The 24683-nt window shown below is 38.1% G+C and overlaps 1 protein-coding gene across 2 annotated transcripts in view; it reads right to left on the bottom strand.

Annotated features, from left to right (window-relative positions):
- Nucleotides 1-24683, bottom strand: part of tshz2 (teashirt zinc finger homeobox 2) — a 76272-nt gene that overhangs the window by 36036 nt on the left and 15553 nt on the right. The window contains exon 3 of one of the 2 annotated variants that reach the window (XR_015763784.1): nucleotides 20746-20837. Coding sequence is in view for 1 of the 2 variants with exons in the window: in XM_014979739.2 (XP_014835225.1) it covers nucleotides 18314-18353 (40 nt within the window). In the remaining variant the exon portion in view is untranslated. Of the gene's footprint in view, nucleotides 1-18313; nucleotides 19573-20745; nucleotides 20838-24683 lie in introns of those variants that run through there. The other variant, XM_014979739.2, reaches the window with a different exon arrangement.

Here is a 24683-nt window from a genome sequence, read left to right as displayed (position 1 = left end):
CACAAGCAAAAAAATATTAAAGTCCAAGCGGGTTTTGAAAACTGTATGCATTCATTTATGTCAGGACTTGAGAAAACACATGAGCATATTACTGATTTATAGAGAGCAACTCGGACAAAGGTTAGTTTTACACCAGATGATCTTTCCATCCTCAGTTATTGACGTCAAAACTTCAAATTTAGTTTTAAACAAATCTTCTTACAAGTTGAGTCTGTGACATTACAGCTAAAAGACCGAAATATTCAATTGATTAAATTCAGACAAAAACAGTCATTCAGCTTCTCCCTCCAATATGATTCATAAAATATAATAAAAACAGGAAATGTAATTAAAGCATATTTATCTGAAGGTAGATAAAGAATCTGAATACGAACTGCTCACACATGTCGTAATTGAAATATTTTCCATCTTCTAACTATTCTGACTCAGTTTGAATAGAAAATATGGAGAGAATATAAAGAAGCCTTGCCCTTAGAATCTGCCTGTTTTCAATAACGCATTTTATTTTTTTAGAAATTGTTGAAATAAAATTTTAATTTAATTCAGAATTCACAACTACTAGCAAATCAGATTTAATTAATAACTTAATAATTTATTTCAGTTCTGACCATTAGGGGGGAATTCTGAATTTCATTAGGATTTCCACTTTAATTTTAAAGGCAGTCGTCCACGTATGCAATAAAGTGCACAGATTAAAGTTTTAAAAGTTTTGGCAAACTTTGATATCTTAACAAATCTTACAATAATATTATGGGTTGTAATCTGAAAACACATAAAAGTCTAGAAAATGAACATCTTGGTATTTTTATCCAACTATTTAACTCATTTTTGGATTTCTAAACCTTTACTTGGTTGTGTTTCACAACCTGCCATAAGAAAAGTGACATCAAATCAGATTTCAGATTAATGTTTTTCCAAGTTGGAGACACATTAACTCTTTCAGGAGCTCAGTTGTTTTCACCGTTGATATTTATTTAGGTGACATTCAAGATTTGAGGTTTAATAATTAATTTAAAAAAACCTCCCTATTTGTATTCTGATAGTATAAATGTAACTTGTATTTTTCTTTTTTAAGTAGATCTGCATCCAGGAATTATTAATTATTAAGTCACCCCTTCGTCTTTCACGTCTATTGTCTTTTTAGCTCTCAAAATGTGAAAAACAACAGAAGACGCAGCCAATTAAAACATAAAAGTGTTGATTTTTATCAATCAGAAAATGGCTACAAGAAAATAGAAAGTTATAAAAAATGTTTAAAAAAGAAGCTCCTTTTTTCACTTCAGTTTCAGTGTCGGCATATTTGCAGTGTGAGAGGTTCAGGTAAATTTGCTGCTGAGTCAACAGATCAAAACCTTCATGAGGGATGAGCAAGAGTTAAAAAAAGTTTGCTTTTTGTGTAACCATGTGATTGCTGATCAGGATCTGGTTGTCTGGTGTTAATCACCTCTCTTTACCCGCCACATACCACATGATGCACGATTAGCCAGAGACTTGGCCTAATACCAAAATTGTAGTAGAAAAAGGCACAATGTATGCCCAGTTTAAGTCTGCATAACTATGACCTTCTGCCATAGGCTGTTCAGTTATCAGACCCAAGTCATAGGGGGGTAAGTTGAGGAGAAGACGGGACCCAGACTCAGAATGATCTGGATACAAGAAGCAGAGTTCAGGCTCCAACCTTGTGAAACGTTGCATGAGAAGAAAATGTGCAGTCTAATTAATAACATGGGAATAAAAAGAAATTATGGTGCTAATGATCGTCTAACAAATGATTTCATGTTTAAGATATATTTCCTGCTGTTGGATTTATCCGAAAATCTATAAATGCACTAAAATTAAAGGTTTGGTCTTAAAACATGAACATTAACTGTGAAAGGAACCATTTGAAACATTTTATTTTAACCCTCATCTTCTATTTTTTTATTCTTCCACTAAAGGTTCTAATTATGTGGCATGTTGACAATCTTGTCTTAATTACAGCCTTTTGTGCAAGCAAAAAGCGCAAAAACAAAGCAGAATTACGAGAGTTTCTATGAATCCTGTGACTCCTTTAAATCTGACAAGATAATCCTACTCTTACTTCTCAGTTCTTTCCCCAACAACCATTCCCTCTTACGAGTAAAAACCACCAGTGTGGTAGTGATGATGGAGGAGATTGTACTTTTGTTATTTCCAGATCCATCACGGACCAACCACTGCACCGCTGCGTCCTGCCCAGGTCACTCTGTGTTAAAGTCGGGGCCTTCGGCAAAAGCAATGATCTGCACGTGACCTCTGCTACATTTTAGGGATGAGTGGGCCCCAGGCGACAGTTACCACGGATACACAACACGGCGCAGAGATGACACGTCAGTCACTGACACAGTGAGTGAGACGGGGAGTTGGAAGGACAGGTAGATATTCAGACTGAATACGAGCTAAATATAACAAGAACTACTTTGACAGAAGGACAAATGGCTATAGATAGAGAGGAAGGGCATGCAAATGGACACAATATACAAAACACATTTATATGTATCTGATTAATAGGATTTAAATTTGACAGCTGATTAGTTTTAAGGTGTGTCAAAGAATGAAAAAAAGAATCTTGAAAATAATCCCACATAATTCAGGTTCTTTTAGATTTTCACACAAAGACAGAGGCAGCGAGAGCCGATTCCCCCAGACAAAAACGTCTTTAAGGTTCCCAGCAGACTCAGTCTCTCACTGAATAGCTTTGCTGACTGCGACAACACTGACCTCCTACCGCCACAGAGAAAATGACCACTTTCTCCCAACTTCCAAATGGCCAGGGGTTTGGGGGGTGGGAGCATGAGAGATACCGTGACTGAAAATACAACAGACAATTGCTGACTCAATGTTTGTCAGGATATGGGAGGGAGGAAAATGTGTCCTTGACACCTTAAGCGGTTTTGGATTGAACACGACTTATTTTGACAGTTAGTTCTATATCACTGACATTTGGGAGGCAGACACAGAGGCAGACACACACACACACGCACACACACACTTAAGACAAACATCTACTCTTCAAAGAATGGAGCGACAGATTGAAATCATGCTTTAAAGCCACTAGAAAGATTTCTTTGTAACATCAACCATTTTGATAAATGTTGCCACCCACAGGCAAAATGTCATGGTCAGTTTTCATTTTGTTTGCAAATGTCCTTTAAATCATTAGTTAATTAAAATAAAATCTACCCCCCTAAAAACAAACTTTTCTGTAGAAATGGCTCTGGTGACTTTAAAAAATCCAGGTGTGTTTCTAGTTGTTCATGTTTTTAATCCGATCAGCCCTTTAAATACACAGGTGGGAAAACTTCAGCTAATCCAGGAGCTAATTTTTGTTTAGCAATTTAGTGTTTGTTCTCATTTTGAACGCATTTGGCGCACTTAATGTCCCCCAAGTTAATTCTTTTGGGACAATTTCTACAGCACTAATTTACTTGGCTGTTTTATAAACTTTCAGTTGAATAAAGTTTGACATCTGTGTTAAAGTTTTGTTCATCAGCTGTTAAGTAGTTAGAGATTTATATCCATGCTCTTATTTTGAAGTGGGTGAAGAAGGTTTATGCAGTAGTTCCATTTCCTCTCATGTCACGTTCTCCACCTGAGATGCGGTGCAGCAAATGACTTTTATTCTGTGCCCAAAATGCAGCCTATAGGTCTACAGCAAACAGTTGAAAATCTAGCGATGTTTTACGTGTTTTACGAAGTCCTACCATGGTATATTATGCAAAATCAGCCACAAAGTTAGCAGTACTCAAGAACTATAAAACTGAAACCATGAGTGAAAGATCTGTTCCAAACATTCACTTCCTGAAGCACAAACCATACAGGTGGTTATGTAATAATACATTTGATCCTGTGAAGTGCTATGTTGCAACACATGCTGTGTCACTAACCCATAATAAGTAAGAAAATGGTTGAATTTAGTGGTTCAGGGTCAGTACAACTAACTTTTTAGTTAGCGCTCTTCACCACTGTTTAGATATGTTTGCCTGCATTCAGCAAGACATTTAACAGTATCTGAGAACACTGCATGGATATCTGGGTAATTTGGGAAATAAAATACAAGGAAATTGCCTGTGAAAAGCACCAGTACACTCTGGAATGACCAGATGTGATTATTAAAATCTTCAGCGATCATTTCGACCCAACTCGCTATAAAAACCTTATGGTCTCTTCGATGCCTTGCATAGTTAAGATAATTATTTGGTCCCAACGCGGTTTCTTCCAGAACTGCTGTGTTGCTCACTGCCTGGCAGACAGACTCATAAGAAGCCCAGTTGTAGCTGTTAGTCCCACTATGTCTGCACCTGCAGAACAGCTTATACCACAAAGAACTTGAGTCTGGCACTCAGACTGTGGTTGCACTTGAGTTTCAAAACTCAAGACTTCAGACTTGACTTAGATTTGAAGCCTGAAGACTCAAGACTTGACATAGACCTGAAATGGATTCAAGATTTAGATATTGAGTCTCGGGAGCAATTAAAAAAGTGTTGGCCACACGACTCACAGAAATTTAGGGCTCAGAATATAATGAGCTCTCTGTAGTGTTTCTTGACAACGTGTCAATAAAAGCACATAGACATGGCTTAAAAGTTCCTCTATTTTTATTTCATAGCATTAAATCCCATCAAGTGGCATTTGCAGTAACTCAGCCACAAATTGCTACCCTGAGAGAAATGTGCATTTTCGCCCGTTAAAGAGCATTTCATTTATTAACAAGAAATGTTTGTGGATCATGGGCTGTAAATGGTTCATAAGAAGCTCTTAATGTTTAATGTAGCATCGTAGTAATAATAACCAAACAAATTTCCTCTTACGCTGAACTTTATAATGAGTAACTTTGAGTTATTTCAGAAGTAAATAAAACTTCTCTACCTGCAGAGATATAGGCAAAGACTTGTGGTTCTTTAAAAAAAAAAAAGAACTTTCTGTTTGATTGACTCAGATTCAGCATTAACGTATTTCTCAAAGTATTTTTTTTAGAACAAATGCTCATTTATATTTTTGTTGGAATTTACACTTTATGATATTTAAAAAAGAAATATTCCATAGTTCTTTCATTGGATGTAAAACTGAAAGTTCCAAAAAGTAAAAGTTTTGTAATTAGGTTCAGTTCTATGTTTTGGTCAGACTTGCAACCGATGTGAAAATGTTCATTTAGGTCATTACAAACGTCAGACCTGTTAACGTCTCAACATTGCTTAACTACTGAGAGTGATACGACTTGAAGGGCTCATTAAAAAACCAGATGGAAAAGACCAGGCTTAAATGAGTAAAAATAGGCCTGAACACCAAGTCAAATTCCTCAGAATTACTCCTCTAGATGCTCGACTGTCGTAATCTTTACTATTGATCTTGTTCCTCCTGTGATGTCATCAACAAAAAAATAAATAAACAAAACCCAATTTGCCATTGCTTTCTTTAGCATGCCTTAAAAGAAAGTAGAATTTTGTGAAATCCAGCAGTGGGAAGTTTTCATTGTCACTGCACACAAAAAGAATCCACCACTGGATCGGATGTCTAAGAACAAAAACTTTTCACATGCAAGGCACAGTCGTGACAATGACCAGGCCCAGCCAGGTTTTATTGTGATGTGTACACCTGCATTATCATTATCCCCTTAATGAAAAACAGCAGCAACACACCACCATTATTTTCTACACTCCCCGAGGGCCGATGCAGGCTCCTTAGATCCTTAATCCAATCTGTTTACACACACCCACACACACAAACACTTGGCCTTACAAACTAAGAGCCATAAAATATGACTGTAACATATTGCACTATTATAGTTTGCTTTTAGAGGCCTCACTGTCACTCAGTTAATCTTAAGAATGCTGTTCTGGTTTACAAGTAACAGCTGAAAATCAAGAGAAACATGCTCCCATCTTGATAGACAACATGACTTATAGCTGGCCTGGCTAGCAACCTCTCGGATGTCTGGCCTGAGATATATGACGAACAGGCAATCGTGGGAGGACACGGAGTCCCTGAAATTCTTGTAAAAGTGGGGAGGGTGATGAATCTGCATCTGCTCTTAACCGTGCAGACACACTATAGTTATCACCAGTGAGGTCACGGGGTATCATCATGTGTTTGGTAGAGGATGTGTAACCTTGAAAAAGAATGAAAAAAGAGATGCCAAAACGCTTCAGGGAAGCCAGAAACCGAACGCCAGATGGATGCACTTTACTAAAAGCCTGACCACTGCCGCTGCTCAGTCGGTTGCGGCCTCAGCGTCGTGAAATCTGGGTGACGATGACATCACCCCACGCCCACATGAACCATGCATGTGACGTGGCGGTGTACTCCCCACCGGCAGCCTTTGGCACAGTGTTTGCTCTCAGTCGAGACGCAGTTGGGCCATAATTAGACATGCTGCTTCCTGTACAAAGACCTCCCTGTGTAATATTAATCATGTGAGGATAAAGTTGTAAATCCATCCCCTGCGGAAATTCCCCCCGTCTTTCATGTGTTCTCCAAATGGAGAAGAGGGTTCTTTTTGCTATGGTATGAAAGAAGCCACCCTGGCCTTGAAACATGCGGCTAATAACAATTCCAATGCGGCGTTTTGTCAAAGAAAAGACAACAGAAAAGGCAAATCAGATCAACGTGATAAGCTGAAAATCTACCGCAACCCCCAGCGACCTGATCTTCAACGTGTGAGCTATGATGATGTGAAAAAATATTATGAGAAGATTTTATGGGGTATTTAGTGAAATTAGTTCATCTTCATGGAATATCATGGCATATAAAATGCCGCAGAATAATATTTTTGGTTTCCCAGCATTCATTTTCTTCTCTAAATTAGACCATTCGTCATGCACTCATTACAAAGACAGTCAATTTTGAACCAATTCCAATTGCCTCTAATTTCTAACTGAAATAATGCAAGATGCACATTTTTCATCCGCCTGACATCCATTGACTTTATTATTGTATGAAAATGCCAGAGCGGCGCTGCATAAACACACAAAAAAAAGTCATCATATTCTGCATTTTGAGACGGAGTTTACTGGTAGGTGTTGCACTCTGCACACAATCTATTAAAATCCAAATCGAATAAGAGAAAAGCTTTTTTCAATCATCATGCAAATAAGTGCTGCATTAGAAAGCAGAGTTTGAAAAGTTGTTTGTTTCATTCACTCACTTTTGCTTCAGATTAACCGCAAAATTTGGCTTGGAGGTAGCGCAGCTGACAAGAAATCACTTTAAGTAGCTGCAAAGAGCACGCAGTCCGAGCCATAGGCTACAAAACACCGACATGTTGTGTGCTTCTCCTTAATCAAGCTGTAAGTACAACAGAATTATTCTACATTCATCACGGACACCTAAGCTGTCACTGCTGTTTAATGAGTATCAATTAAGCTGTTTCAACAGACTAGCTCAGCACATACTGCAGACACAAACAGGCAGGCACAGCCTTAAGGAGAGGCTTCTTAACACCGAGCCACATTGGGCCTCAGACATAATTTAGGCTCGGCATCGGGGCTGGAACAAAGAAAAAAAAAAATCTGAGAAGAGGTGTGCAGAATCTCCATTTAATATGTTTTAACATTATTCTGGCTTTTGTCCCGTTTAAAGCTGAGATTTTTGCACCCACATTACACCTGGGTACATCATGGTATAAATTATTTGACAAATGCTTTGCATAATAATAATAATAATAATAATAATAATAATAATAATAATAATAAATGTAAAATTGATCTATTATGCAAACACATAAGAGGTAACCCCTTAATGTGCTACATGTTTGCATTCAGAGATTACTTTATTGGAAAAAAAGTACCTTTTAGTGGCAACTTTCTTTATTTTGAATTCAAAGTGCACCTCAGAGATGCATGGGGCAGAATAATAATGTGTTTAATAGAGTGCATGATCCACTGGACCCCCTGCTATGGGGAAAAACTAATTCTTGTCACTTAACATTCAGTTTGACATTAAAGCTTGTTTGCTGCTAACAAAAATTATCAAATGAGGCAGTCAGTATTTGAAAGCTCTGCTAATTAGAAAGCTGAAGTTTTACCCCTCAAAGCAGAGCTTCCATAGAGAGAAGAGCAGCAACACACAACTTATTGTGCTGGTTTTATGGCACATAGGAGTCTTTACTTCACTATTAAACAAACTTTTGGAAGCTAAGACATTTGGTCAAAGGCAGCTGGCAAACTAATTTAAAGTCTGTTTGTTCACTTTAAATTAGAGGAGAAGACCAGCAGAAAATATGTGGTGATTATTTGATATCCAAAAGCCACATGACATCTTCTGAGTTATTAACGCTACCTTGACATGAGTGCCTGCAACGTTTCAATTCGAAGCAGTGGACACGCTTATACAAGATAAAATAACTTATCAGAGCCCAAAATATATCAATCAATGTCTAAATGGAAATATCTGATAAATATTTACAATAAATTTAGATCAGACATTAAACTCTCGTCCACACTTGTTTTGCTTAATTCAAATATAATCACACAATATATATCAGGATGATATAAAGTCAGGATATATTATTGGGATGTTTAATCTCAGTAAATCTGATTATTTGTTTGTTTTTACTATTTTAATCATTTCTCATTTTCTCCAAATAAGTGCTAAATTTTGCTTGGAATTTCAGAGACATGTTATCAATAGTTAGAATAAAAGAACAATGTTCATTTTACTCAAACATATACCTATAAAAAATAAAATCAGAGAAACTGATCATTTTAAGTGGTCTCTTACATTTTTCCCAGAGCTATAAGAAGAAGAAGAAAGTTGTACAGAGTTTTTTTTTTTTTTTTTTTCAGCTTTACTTGTACAGCTAAAACTCGTTGAGACATGAGACCTGCTGATTTGGTGCCATTGTTCTGCTGTAACTGGCTGATGATCTCTATCATAGGACTTAGTTTTCACCAAAGGCAGCTTGGCAGTATTAAAAGGCATAATGTGGGAGACATTTTTTTTCGCTGCCAGAGAGTGGCTGGATTGTACAGAGAGTGAAAGCCTCTGTTTGACCCCAGAAGAGAGAGACAGACGATCAGAGGCCATCGAGGTGAACAGCAACGCTGGAACATTGACTGGATTCATCAAATTAGCTTCCATGTAATTGTACTGCATGACGACTCGTAAAACATGTCGGCCATAAAGCTGTCAGGAAGCCATCAGCCTGGTGCTAAATGAAGTTACAAAAGGTGCAAGGTTCACAACTTCATACAGTGGGAGAGCAAAGCGTCCAGCAACTCAGAGTCTGGCTGTGACCTCATCATTTGTGGTAACCATAGCAATCAGAAAACCCATACTGGTTGGGAGTTGGTGTTTATTGCTTATTAAAACACAACAATTAGATAAAATGCTGTCACTGCTAGTCCAATAAGCTATTCTATTTTTCATTAATAATAAGCGGAAGACATCCTAGATTTGGTGTGTATTTTGTATGTGCAATTTAATACTCACTACTAGATCTGCTGATTTCAACAACGCACCTCAGCAGAGACTTGATAAATAATTTTCTAAACCTCCACAACACCTGACTGCATATTTAGCAGTCTGACCTCCCAGAGACTCGCGGAGCATGCAGTGCGACGGCAGTTTACCTTTGTAATTGTTACAGATCACGCCATTAGCACAATATTGTCATAGCTCCTGCTCCCGCAGTCTGCAGCAACTGAGGGTTAATTTGCATAATAAATCTTAATTGAAGCTCATTAAGGATTTGATAAGAAGCAAATCAGGTACACCGCCGGATAACTTAAGATTAATGTTTTCTCCGTCTTTAGGCGCTCGCGTATTAAAGAGAAATGTCACGTTCATTAGCAGAAGTTTAACATCGCCGTGCGTCAGGTGAAGTTTAACTTTAGCAGTAGGAATATAGGCTGGGGTGAGATTCTCAGGGTAACGGTAAAAATAAAAATGAATATGTAACATGATTTCCTTCATTTTATTTAGCACAGGATAGCAGCAATTCCTAATTACTGCTGCTAAATTACATTATAAAAATGTTATCTATAACTTGACTCAAGGAAAATGAGTAACAAGCCAATTTTGGAAGTTTTTCAATCAACAGCCTTATTGTGCAGAGCTTCACAATATTTTGAATTTGTTGCTGCCTGTGTAGAATAACACAGAGTCAAAAAAAACTTGTATTAACTGGTCGTTAGCAGAGCTATCTGCTGATGTAACATAATAGAAATGCCAAGTTAGTCATAACATTAATGGGAGGCACTCCTTTACCTCCCACCCATAACTTTCCAAATAACCAACATTATTTCTGGTTAACTACAGAAATGTACAGGAATGACTAACAGTTTCCTGAAACCAGGTATTAAACTATTCACGACTCTTATATAATCACTTTAAAATTAAATCGCCATTAAAAGCATATTTAAGAACAATGGTTTTACACACTCCAATTTTTTTTTTATCATCTATCAAACGCAGTATCTCTAGGGCCGAGTAGATAACGGACATACAACTGCCAATGAGTGCTAAATGTTCAACACAGCAGCATTTAGACTTCATAACTGCCAAGGAAGACTCTGAAAATTCAGTTTGCCTTCACTATGTACGTACATAAACTACAGGAATAGTCCGCTGCCACAAAACAGCTACAAGGTGAGTTATTTCTGTTTGGATGTATGTGGTGGTGTTTGTCTTAATAACTGGAACATAGATTGAAGCCAGTCTTCATTCCGATATTTTATGATGATTTTTGATTATTCTGATGACAACATATGAGGAAAAATTTAGTTTCTTGTTTCCTCGTCATGTAAAGCAGCTTGATTTGCCTGTTGCTAAAATGTCCTGTACAAATAAACTAGCTTTGCCTGTTGGATTTCTTCCCAGCTTGGGTCTGCTTATACTCCAAGATAATACACTTTTTTTTTTAGCTGAATTACCTCTATTTCGTTAATCGCATTAATTCATCAAAGAGACAAAGACAAAACTTCCTGCAGTCCTCCACAAGAAAAGCCCTACGCATAAATGAACTGCACGTATAAGATATTTAAAAGCTAATGAAACAGCTTAGAGTTTCCTCTTTGCTCATATAAACTCAACAGTCTCAATGTGTGTTCAGCTGCAGACTGTAATTGTCTGTGACATCATTAAATAAAGGTAATTTGTCTGTTAATATAAATAACATACTATATGGTATTATTACTTCCACCGCTACTTCTACTAATAATAAAAATAAAACTGATTACATCTAAGCTGCTTTGGGCATTAACTTCAGCCTCTAATAACACTCCTTGCATAAATTTAACACATTTTAGCAAAGCTAATATTTAGAACTGTGATGAATTTGCACACAGTGAGGCCAATCATGATGTTAAAATGTGCTTTTATTACATGCCTAGCCAAAACAGGTAAGGGAGGTTCAGTCCAGGGCAAATCTGCTCCAAACAAGAAGAAAACTTCCTCTGGCACCTCCATAAAAGAACCTTCTGTAGAATCAACTGTAGGAACAGCATGATGGAAAATTTCAAAGCCGTGGGTATTTTTAAAAGCTTGGCATGTTTACTACAGGTAACTGGTCCATGCTTTTTTTTTTTTTTAGATTGAAGTCCTGATTATTTTAATTGCAGTTTGGAGAAATGCATTCAGTAAAAGCAGAAGAGGAAAGCCAGCCCGTTCGCTGCCTGTCTGAAATCAGAGAGGCCTGATTTTTAAAGCTCCTAAGGACTGCTTTCAAAAAGACATCTCCGGTTAGGCTAACCTGATCCGGCTGTGATTGTTTTCGAGAAACCTCCAAACCATATGGCCTGCATACATGCCCTCTGCCTGACTACGCATGTAGGTCAACTACTGCAAGATGGATGTCTTCACTTAAATCATCTGAACTTTGTATGGACACAGATTACGTGTTGACACAACTGCAGAGGATATAAATTACCAAGTTCTAAACTGTAGTGGGAAATGAATATCATTGGAATAACACAAAGCATATGAGCTGCAGTGAGTTTTACCATAAACCACGACAAACCATACCTGCTCTGTGGAAATCAATAGCAGGCCCACTGTGCTACTGTATTAACTGCAAGCTTGCCTTGCACTCTTATCCTCTAAATCCACATAAATGAACAATCTAAGCTATAAAGTCTCCTCCCCATATTCCTCTGTAAATCATTATATCTGTAGGGACCTCGACAAAATACCATAACATAATTTCTTTTGTACTTGGAATGTCTGGCAGAAATAATGAGTTTCAGCCTCCCTGCAATAAACTCTCCCAATATTCCAGTTATTGTCAGGCTTAATGAGTAAAAGAGAGGAAAAAAGAAAAAGAAAAACATAACAAGAAATAGTGGCTTTTCTGCAGCAATGATCACACGGAAACATTATCCACATGAATCACCTCCGACGGCATATCAAATTGTGTCATTTGCCTGGAAACTAGTACAGGTCTCAGAGGGAAGGAGAGGTGAATGAGCGGTTGCTGTAGAGAGGTGCAACATGGCGCAGGAAACTTGCCTTGAGACCCATCATAACAGGCTGTTTTTTTTTTTTTTCCACACAGGAGAGCAAGATCACTGCGCTGGAGGGCAACGGGAGTCTCGCTTCTTATCACCTAGACAGCGCACCGCCTCGTTGGCCTCGCGCGCAAACAAAAGGCTTCCACAAACCACTCGCTATCTAAACCTGTCACCTATGTATGATAAAATGCACCGAGATCATCCTAACGCCACCTGACTCCATGCTACTTTTTTTTTTCCCTGCTGCAGACACAAAACTAGCTGATGAGGAGAAAGTTATTAAGGAGCGTCTCTATGGGCGCGCTTGAAAGTTGGAGAATTGCAAGCTTTGCAACAAAGTGAAAGTTTGCTTTTGCTCACAAGCTACTAAAAAATTTCAAGACTGGATTTGATCAAAACAAAACATTCGCCTTGTTGACATGAATTCAGAGAGCTGCAGCTCAGAGAAAACACACACTTTTAATGACTGCTAATGATAACGCGCCCCTGTAACTTTATCTAAAGTTCTCTTAAGGCTATGAAAGAAGTAAACTAACGAACCCAAAGGTATGTGATCTGGTGTTAAACAGGTTTTTCAGAGCTGATAAAAAATGCATCTTAAAACTGCTTCAACTGTAGCATGATTTTCAAGGCCAAACGGGAGGCTTGCCTTCTTGTTTTTATGGATTCCTTCCTAAATTCAGAGGATTTTCAAACATCAAAAAGAAATAAATGAGTCATTTGTTATGTTTTGACAGAATTTGCAAGGATTATTACAGTAGAAACATCAGATAAATAAGAACAAAACAATCCCCTTTACCAACAGCAGGAATTAATTCTGCCTTAAACTCAGAAATTTAATTTCAACTCAAATATAAAAAAGTAAAAACAACTTCTTAATTTTCAGGAAAACATCTAATACAATTTCTAAAATGATCTCACCAGTTGTGGTTAACCTACATTCCTCTGGCTCTTTTCTATCTGTGCCATTTCAAAACCTCCTCTCCACTCTGTGAGCTTTACCACCTCAGACAGTAAAATATACAGTAGGTTTGGCCATTAAGGGCAATAGGAGTCCATACAAGTGGTCAAATATATTATCGATCTGCATAGCAGAACTGCATGAGGGTTGAAATATAATATTCAACCGAATATTGCTTCCAAGCAGTCCTCTGTGATTTCAATTTGCCCACTGGGAATTGTGATAAACCCTAATATAAAACAAATGCAAAAAAAGACAAGAAAAAAAAGGTGTGTCCAAACGTTGGAATGTGACAAGGAATAAAAGTAGCTGCAAAATGTATTTATTTTTTTTTAACTGTGCATGTTTTCTCACATTTACAGTATTTATTTATTTTTAAAAAGAAGCACAATTTCTATCACCTTTATGGCACTGGCAATAATATAGGAAGACAATGTGCAAATGTGAACGGAGGAAAATAGATGAATACATCTTCCCTTCCCACGCTTGTTGCTGCTCACTTCCAATCAGCTGACTGAAAGAACCCTATCAGACATTCCCTGTGTTTACAACAAACTCAAATTTAGCTGACGTGGAAAGTAAAACAACCATTATTATTAGTGTCTAATAATGTTATTGATGCTATAAAACTACAGGTGGAAAACTACCATTGGCATAAATGTTAAGCAGCAGACTGCAGGCTAGCTATCTAGGCAAATAGACTGACTAATAACCTGTATTATAATCCCAGAGTTACTCTATAAAGAACAAATTTGCTAAAATAAATAAATAAAGTAAATACTGTGCAATAAGCAACTATTGAATTTAACCAGAGTTCTATATTTTTTGTAAATCTGTGTATCACAATCAAAGTAAAAATAAATATTGGAGATTTAAATGTAAGAATCACTGTTTGCTTGTTGCTGCAGCAGCGTGAATGCTACCCATGTTTATCATAGCATGAGGATCCCATGCTGGCCCAGGCCTCATTCGAGCAAATACTTAAAAATATACATAAAAGTCTCTTACAAGAGTTGAACTGTGAGATTACTGAAAGATTTTCATTCAAAAGTGGCCAAGGTATTTCACTTTCCACTGTAATTCAACCCAAATTGTTTGTGAAATCATGCCCACTTCAATACGAGCCGTGAGAACAGAAAATAAACGATCTGAGAACCCGACAGGCCCAGCAGAATCCGGACACAGCAGACGTGGATTTAGAGTCAACATAAGGTCCTTTCAAACTCAGGAGCTGTTGAGAATATTTACATGGAAGAAAGAAACCAAAAAATAAAATAACAAAACTAATTTTCTAGTTTTTTCTAAACACGCAGATTACTTTTTATCTGCTTATTTTTTTCTCAAACTTCTTTGAAATTTAGTCTACCTCTGATCTAAAGAAAAGGAGAGACAACTGAACGAGTCCTAATCTGATATTTCCAGGCCTTACGTTTTCTGCTGGTTTCCCCACAGATTTTCTCATCCCGAGCCTACTTCCCTTTTCCTACTTAAACTGGATAAACAACATCTGCCTTGATCGTAGGATGTTTTTCCTGAACAAACCACTTAGGAGGAGTTTCTGCTAGCCAATTCCCACAAGCTGCTGTCAGTCACTCGCTGGCACTGCAACACTTAATGCCTTTGTCTGTTCTCCAATTTATCTTGTTAACAGCAAATTGGGCTAACGGCTTGAAGCACGGAGCTATTGTAAAAAAAAAAAAAAAACTGTGAGGGGAGTACTCCCACGGCCACAGAATAACATATGGCCCCCTTCACTCAAAAATGCATCCCGAGCACTTATAGGGCTTCGTGTTTACACCGTATATAAACCTGATACACAAATTCCATCTTGGACACGGCGGCCTGTTAGCCTCTGGCTTTGTGATGCCTGCCCAGTAATAAAGCAAAGCTTTAGTGCAGCCTATTCTGCACCGGTGAGTAATTGGCATTCTAAATTACCATACAGACCATGTTTGCAAAGGAAGTAAATCTGTGAATAACCGGCCTTTACTTGTGCAAGCATTCACAAATATTTCTAGGTATTTGTGGAAGGGGTGGGGGCAGGAGGAGGGTCGTGATATTACAATCCCTAAAAAAGGACAAGCAAACAGGATGCTGAATCCGGAGGATAAATGTCTCAACTGGGAATGGGGTTCGTTTTGGAGGAAAAAAAAACAAAACAATTTTCACCAAGAGAGAGATGCTGCATCTTTAAGAGCGCCGCCAAAGACAAAAAAAAGGGAAAAAAAAATGAAACCTATTCCTTTGCATCTTCCATGCTCTTATTCCAATACTGCTCTCTCCTTGTTCCCCCTCCACACATCATTAAACATATTATTATAACATGACTGTCAGCCCGCGCCTCTCCTCGCTCCGTTCTTGCTCTGCCAGGTAATCAATTTGTCGTCACTCTCTGTAACCCCAGTAAAGTCATCAAGTGAAATGAGTTACAGCTGCAAAGAGCCTTCAAGAATACAGGAGAGAAGGAGGGGGGAAGAGGGGTGAGTGGTAGTGGGGGGGAGTGAAAAGGGGAGGGGGGGCAAAAAAAAAAAAGCGAGAAAAATGACAACACAGCCCAGGAATATTCCACCGCTTGATAGCACATCCCAGGTCTTGAAGATGAAATATTAATGCACAATTTGTTTATCTGCGGGCCCACATCTCTCCGGTGCCGAGCTGTTAATTTTCTATCGGCACAGACAACGGATCAGTCAGTCATGAACTCTTCACAGCCATTACCGGGAGACATTTTGATTAAGTATTCCTAATGTAGTGGATAGGAAAGAATGAAAACACTCTGCCTGCCAACTTTTGATTGACCATTAAGCCACTGATGAATGTGCCTGTCAAAGAGGAGACAATTACCTCAACAATGAAGAAACTCTTCTGGAAGGCTTATTTCTCTGTAGGGCTGACACATTTACCAGAGTACAGGCGAGGCAGCTGAGAGCGTGTAAAGGGATCACTTAGGCATCTTCTCAAAAGTTCTCCGAATAAAAGCTGGGGGCATTGTTTCGCAGAAAAGGCGGCTTTTCCGAAGCCTCGGGGTGTGAGGTGGGGGGGTAGAAAAATATTTACTGTGCGAATGTATGGCGATGTGAGGGAGCGTGTGTGTAAACTGAGAGTGTGTCGGGCAGATAAGGGTCTCAGTATCTTAAGCGGCTGCAAAGAGATGCTATTATTTGGCAGAGAACAATCGCCATCTGGTTGCTACATCCGCAGCCGTAATAAAGACTGATAACTCCTCGACGCACCACAACCAAGTAATTGCATCCTCAGAACGCCGGAATGCCCTTGATCAATCTGGGTTTAATCCAGCAGCTCCATCACTGCTGAAGCTGTTTGTTTTAAGGGAAGTTTCAGGAAAAATGGAGTGCAGGAAATGAAAGAGGCGGTGTTACGTTGAGTTGTGTGACTGTGGTCAGAATTTTTCTACATTTTTTTTTTCTATTGCTGTAAACATGAGATCATAAAAAAAGCATCAGAAGATGAAGATGATGAGTTCCACAAGCAAACGATGTGGCCTTCTGTACAAAAATACAAAAAAACAAACAAAACAAAAAACAAATCCGGTGTGTTGTAGAGGTGTGCTTTACTCTTTTTCTCCTGGATGAACCTCACGTAAGTAAGTGTGTAAGTGTGTCTGTGTGTGTGAGGGAGTGCAACCCGTTCTCCATTTGTCCATAAGATTATGAAGAGTTCATACAGAGTTCATCTGCTACGGATACAGCGGCAGCAGCACATCTTTCAGCCCCTCTCTTCTTCATGCGGGTCAAATCGAAACACCCTCAGAGATTTTGTTGTTTTTTATTCAGCTGTGAGAAAAAGTTTCTAAACAGTGAGTGAATAAACGGCCTGCGGCTGCTTTTAGCATCATAGAGGAAGGAATAAACAACAATTATGCCTTTAACTCTTTTTTTAGACATGGGCCGGGTATTCAGGTATCAACTTTTCAAATCACTTAAATTTTCTCTGAATACGTTCCTACGATCTGCGAAAGAGAAAGAACCAAAGTGACCAGATTTTTTCCCCGACTTTGCACGTTAAAAGAGAAACCTTAACCTTTCCCTCCCCCGCCTGCTGCTGCACACTGCCAGTCAGCTGGCTAAAAGAAGGGAACTACACTTTTCATTCACTTACAAAAAAACAAATATTCTAATTTTGTAAATATTTACAATTGTGAAAGTAAAAACTAAAAACTGCTTGCTGGTTAAAGCAGCAGATATTCCAACTAATTACCCGGCCAATAGCATATTATTATATTTCCACTGCTGCTCAAGAAGACAGACAATAACATAACTGTTTGACATTCTGCAAAAAAACTATCACTTAGTTCTGTATCAGGTTTTTATATTTCTGCTTAAGTCTAATCCTCCTAATCAGAATAACAATGAATAAACATTATATGTTTATATATCATTCCTAAAGTATAAATCAGTATTATTTACTTTAGCAGCTTTAGGTTTAAGAAAACAATTAGATCAAGTTATGCATTGTATTTATTGTTTACCAAGCTCATGACTTTATTTATCATCATATTATTTTCCCCCCTCATAACTGTTTGGATAATTTATTTCATGCTACATGTACCCCCCACCTTGCTGCTGTAACATTGGACCTGAGCCCAAAGTGAACCCTGATGGGTCCCATCCGGAGGTCCCTGAAGAAAATACAGCTGTTCGGAGTCTGCGTTCAGATTATTTACAGTTATATAACTCTGTCCTGAATAAACTACAAAATTCCTGCTTAGCTGGGGGCTCCTTGGGACACACAGGAGGAAAGAGGCGGAGGGGTGAAGGAGGAGGGGGGGGTCCCACTGGATTAAAGTTTGAATTGTGTTTAAAACCGGTTTCCACACAGAAAAGAAAAAAAATCCCACTCGTGTTAAGGTTTTCTTTTTGTCGCTTACCCGCAGCCCGTTTGGGAGCCTGCTGCTTCCTCCGTGGCATTTTTGCTTTTCTTTCTCTTTCTGGAGTCGCAGCTCACTTCACTGTGTCCAGGTGAAATCTGAATGCGGTCTGTACGATAGTCCACGCATACACACGCGCGCACACACACACTCAACCGCACGCACACGGAGCAGAGAGTGCGGAGTGTGTGTTAAGTCTCTATTTCTCCCTCCCCGAGTTGCTCGGTGCGTTTTTTTTAACAAAAAAAGAAAAAGGAAGAAAGAAAAGAATCCAAAGAAGGGATCGTTTTCAAAAGCGAGGAGCAGATGTTTCAACCGCGGGCTCTCTCTGTTCACCTTCCTCTTCTTCCTCTTCCTCCGGGCTGCGAGTCGTCTCTTTTCACCATCCGCTTTTGTCCATCAGTGCCTCGTACGTTGATCGATGTGTGTCAGTCAGTCAGAGAGTCCGGGCAGAGCGGCTGTTGTGGTTTTCTTGCGTCCGTGGATAAAAATGTGCGCGTAAAAATGAAGAAAAGGCGTTCTGGTAATGGTACGGTGGATTACGCACGGTGCAGGCGGAGGGGGAGAGGCGATGCCAGCAGACATCGATCCATAGAACAAACTGAACATTAAAAACTCCTCCCTCCTCGCCTGGACTTGATGATGGCAGCGAGACATTTGTTACACTAGATAACCATGAGTTTATTAAAGGAACAGAGGCCAGAGAAAAGACACGGGAGCCGGGGCTGTGTGTGCCGCGGCTGCTTTCTGTCACTCTCTGCTTTTCTCTGGCATTTCTGCCTCAGAGCTTCCGCTCTGCTCGCTGGAAGAAGTTTGAAATATCTCAAAAAAAAAAGAAAAGAAAGAAAGAAAAATGAATGAAGTTGCTCGAATCACACGCCGGTTGTAAGAACATTCAGGTGCATTTCAATAAATTAAAATATCACTGAAAAGCTAATTTATATTCATTACAACTCAAAAATGCAACTCCGTCAAATGCATTTCACACACAATTATATATTTCAAAACATTTCTTTGAAGTTACCTGGGGAAAAAAATACTTTATAAGAACACACTGATCTATAAAACGTAATTGCTAAGGAAGGTGGAAGCACACAGTGTTGCAACTATATGGATAGAAAGTTGAGTGGAAGGAAAAACTGCATATATGATAAAAAAAAATTGACATTTCATCTAAATACATGATTAAAAACTGAACTTTAAAATGACTTTTAATACAAAAATGTTTAACCTTTTAACAGCCTTTACACACAACAATGACTGTTACCTTCACACTTATCTGCACATTGCGAACAATCCGCAAGTTATTACTTATATTTATATTTAAGTACTTATTTGAGGTGAAACAATAAGACTTACAACAAGAGAGGAGAGAATATGTCTGGTTTCCAAGAATGAAAGTAGAACACTAGGATTACCCATTTTCATAAATAAAAGTTTAACAAATCATTAAAAATAACTTTGTCCAAGTTTCTCCGGACCATTTATTTGTATTAGGTTATAAAACAAAATTTTATTGTGAAAGACAAAACACCGTATGAAATTGACTTCACAATTATCTTTGATTAGGCTAAATATTTAAGATTTTTTTAAAAATAAGTCTGTTATAACAATAAAAGGCCATTTTCTTTAGCGCTTTAGTGCTTACAGACTAATGGGGCAACCACTGGCCATCAAAAACGTGTTCAAGAATAAAAAGATTGATAACGTTTTTGTTGTTTCAAGTGTGCCACCCCTGACATGATGCCACCCTGGGCACTGAGTCATGTCACCCATACCAAAAACTACAACTAGTCAAGCAGAGTCTTTACTTTTATATCTATAAAAATTTTAGGAATTTACCAAAACTCCAAAAGCAAAGCCAATCAAAAGTCATGCATACAGGAAAATAAAACAAAGGATTACCACAGCTATAAAATGTTAACTCCTTTACTAAAAGTGACGGAAAAAGAAAGTGAAAGTTGTTTCAGTTTACTCCACACCATGCTTTTATTCTAAAACTGTTTTATTCATACTCTTTACACCTAAAACAACATTTTTCTAAGGCATTCTTTCACACCACATCCTCCATATGTGGTTGTTGCCCCACAAAGGCTCGCTTTCTCTTTTAAAAGCCTCTCATGACCTAATCAAATATGAAGCTGAGGTGATGGATGACTTCATTTCAGAGAGACAACACCCCTCAGAGATCCAGGCTCGCCCCGCATTACAAATGGCTTCCTGATAATATTCCATCACCCTATTTTGTGTCTGTCACTCATTTCACCAATGATACCCGAGACCTCCCGTGAACTCCACCTGAACTTGTGCGATCAATCATGGCTCAGATCAAGCTTGAGCCTTACCTGTTTGACAGCTCCTAACACCCTGTGTGTACACAAAGCATACGCGCGGCGTGACAGCCGTTGCAGCGGTGCCCACCGCCGCCTCACCTTATCTCTCCATGAAAGGCCTCGCTCCACTGCAACCCACACCCACGCTGTATTCGTCCCACAGCTGCCTCTCCGCGCCTTTACTCCCCAAACTGTGAAAATAAAAAAATAAAAAGTTTCTCATCATTTACAACTTTTTACCGGCCAGTCATGCGTGACATCCGTGTGCAGATGGCGGAGTCTGTCATCCTTTGAGTCTTGATGAGCTTCTCCTACAATCACACGCCTGCCATTCGCATACCTGGCTGCGTTAGGATTTTACTCAACATGTTCCTTTTTAGTTGATTTTTTTTTTTCATTTATAGTTGGTGGAAAGAACCTGTGGCTTTCATCACACTCATTAGCAAGCAGAGCTGCTTCTCTAACAAAGAACAACAAACAACACTTTGACCATAATTTGCATGAAAAGTGCCCTGCACATTTTTTGGGACCACTGATAAAGATTTGTAAAAAAGCAGTAAAACATAGTGATCTTTATTTTGCAGAAACATTCCACGTAGATTTTTTATTTTTTTTTACTTTAACATTTTTATTCTCTGAGATGAAAATTTCACCTTACAAAATGTCTTCTTTATTTTTTTCTAAATTAGATTCGTCCCTGATAATTGTAGGATTTGATTAGTGTCTGTATACATTTAGTGATCCTTCACTTACTGCACAAAGGCCTGTCCTCCTAACCGCTCTTCAGAATGGGTAAGACAAGAGAACATGCCATACATGGATATTGGAGTTAATGAAAATGGCTGCACAAAAACACTGGCAGTGTTTTCAGTGCTCACAAGAACTTTTGAGTTACAGTTTGGAATATAAACAGCTCTAGAAAAAATTAAGAGACCACTGCACTGAACCCCATTGAAAACTTCACTGTTATTCCACCAAATGTTGATTTCTGAACTCTTCCTGTGTTAAAACATTAGTATTGTTGAATATAAACTTGTTTTCTTTGCATTATTTGAGGTCTGAAAGCACTGCATATTTTTCGTTATTTTGATCATTTCTCATTTTCTGCAAATAATACCAAGCCTTTGCTTGGAATTTCAGAGACATGTCGATATTTCACAGAATAAAAGAACAATGTCCATTTTACGCAAACATATACCTATAAAAAGTAAAGTCAGAAAAATTGATCATTTTAAGTGGTGTCTTATTTTTTCCAGAGCTGTTCCTGCAGTGGGTGTTGTAGCCATCTTTGTCATTTGCATATTTTATCATGTACTGTAATGATGGTAAATAAAAAAAAAGCATAGATACAATAAAGATACAAGTGTGCCCTCAAACCACTTTTATCTTTACTACCTCACATTTGCAGGAAGTTGCTATGAAACTCTACTTAAAAGTGACGCTGAAGTCAAGAACACAATGACCCTCCAACTTCCTGCTGTCGTTTTCAAAGTCCTGTTCATTAAAGCTCTCATGTCCTACATCATTCTCAGATTCATTATTGGCAGACGTGTCACTCCTCTTCACCAGTAGGAATCATAACAGCAGCAGCTGTAACCTCTCCAGCTCCAGGCAGAATTTACTGAGAATGCTGAAAAAGTTATTTTTGATTATCATAAATTTATTAGGAAGTTGCCTGAAGTATAGCAGGAAACATCTGAAAATATCCACAGATATGTTTTAAAATAGCAAAATAGTGTCCTTAAGGGTTCAAAATGCTTAAAAATGTCACTAAGTAAACCAACATGTGACAAACTCGTAAGTATCACTAAAAAAAATGGAATTACGGATTGATAAAAAAAAAAGTTTTGCGTTTTCAAGAGTTAAAACTAATTTTAGAATAAGGTTAAAGGAGAAGCAGGTCGGTCAAAATGTCTATTTTTCATCTGACAAAATTAAAATCAGTCAGTAATGTCAGACTGTCCAGTGGTTTTTCCCAAACACTACTGTTTATCTTGGCATCATACAGTTAGGTGAAACATAATGGAGGAAAATAAAAGATTTCTAAAGCTAGAATTGCAGCAAAAACGTTCACTATTTATTCATGTAATTGCAACAAAAGGGGATTTTATCAACTTAAGGCTTCTCTTTATGTGTACAAAGAGTGGTACAGGGTGTTGTATGTAAGCCTGAGTCAGTTCTGGAACAGTAAGCGTGCCCTCATTCCTTGGAAAACCAGCCATAACACCTCGGAAGCACGAACAAAATCTGCCTTTTATTTACTGTCAGCAAGGTGGTTTTAGAGCAAATCTTTCATTTGCACACTTTTGACCTCTGATGTTTGCTGTACGGTAAAGTTTGACTCGTCTTCACAGTCTACTTTGTCCTTAGACAGCAGAACCGTACCCATTAGTATTAACGTTAGTAGTGGAGTTACCCTTGATTGTAACTCCAACATTCAGTAGGTAAGCTAAAAACGAAAACAAAAAACAAACAAAAGAAATGTAATATGTTTGAAGACATTTAAGGTGACAATGTTTGATGTCAGTTTCACACAGTACATCATTTATTTTCAAAGAATGAATAATCTGAGAGGGTTATAACTTCTGGTATGTGCCTACAAGTTGATTTAGATACATAATAAAAATTTTATGATACTTCTTATTTATAATTTTAAAGTTAAAACACATGACCTGTCCTGAATATTACATATGTATACATTTGTTAAAGGAGCAGCATTATGTATTTATCAGGCACAAAGTGTCATTTTAAAGCTGAATCAAGTAACTATGTAATCTTCAGTTGTTATAAAAATGCTATACAGATATCAAATATGTCTTAAAAGAAATTTAATGTTCTTGATATTGTGCCACTGTCTCTTTAAAAACTCCTGGTCTTTCTGAAACTCCGCCTTCAGGAAGTCATCACAACATGACTCTTCTATTAACATTTAACGTTTTTACCAGCACTGGACTGAGAAGCAGCTCCTATAATGAGCCCAGCAGGTGCTCAGTTCCACCAACTCTTTACAAATTGTTGCTGGCTAGTTTGAAGGAGCTGAGTGAGGGAGTTTTGGGGAGGGATACTCTGAGAGGCGGAAACTGCAGATCCAAGGAGGAGCGTCTTCGTTCCACCAACCTTTTTACACACTTGAATGGTTGCCATGGTAGATTAATGAATTTCTCTAACATGCATCAAAGAATCAAGGCAACGCTCCAGGTATGTTTTTGATCAGGGAATAAAATTATAACATGATGGAAAGCTCCAAAAACTAAACTTTACATAATACTGCCACTTTAAATATTATCTACAATCAAAAATGTATTTGGTTTTTGTTCATGTTTACGCTACACTTCTGTAAGCAGACCAAACCACCTGGACAATTTTCTGCAGTTGCAGCTCGTTTGCAGCCCTAACCCATGAGGCCGCCCAGTATGAGCAGAACAAGCTATTCAGCAAACTGAACAAAACAGTTCAAAAAAAGAAATTCAGACATGTTGTGGTTACACAGACACAGAGTAAGGCATTGCAAGGACTTAAAAATGTCCCGATCACTTCTACAGTATTTCCTCTGTTTTCCCACTGCAAGCAAACCCCATCACACTTCACTTGCAACTGAGCTGAGGGCTGTTTGGGCTGGACCAGAGTTTAGATGAGCTTTCACACCTGTCCAAACAAAGCAGACAATCCTAGGAAATAAACTCTGGTCAGTGTTAAGCAGACTGAAAACTATTAAAGGACCCAAAGAGTTGTGTTGGTAGGGGTCCAAATCTCCAGAATGTAGAACAAGCTGACTGGACGAAAATAGCGATCAGAACCAAAACAAATGGAAACACGGTATAATATGAAAAAATAAGTAGGTAATATTAAATTAAACAAAGTTAAAACTGAGATTTGAGCAATTTCAGCAATATTTACCATAGTTTGCTAAAATAGTTGCTAGTTGCCAAGAGAAACAAACTGATGTGCAAGTGTGAAGTGCACCTGTTAATGGAAGATAAATGAAAAGAGATTGAACAATAAATCAATAACGATATATAGACACATGATCAACATCA

This window comes from Poecilia mexicana, unplaced genomic scaffold (genome assembly GCF_051168715.1).
Source record: "Poecilia mexicana isolate PSO_F unplaced genomic scaffold, ASM5116871v1 scaffold_7, whole genome shotgun sequence".
Classification (NCBI taxonomy): Eukaryota; Metazoa; Chordata; class Actinopteri; order Cyprinodontiformes; family Poeciliidae; genus Poecilia; species Poecilia mexicana.
Note: the sequence above shows the minus strand (reverse complement) of the source record. Positions and strands in the feature narration are given on the sequence as shown.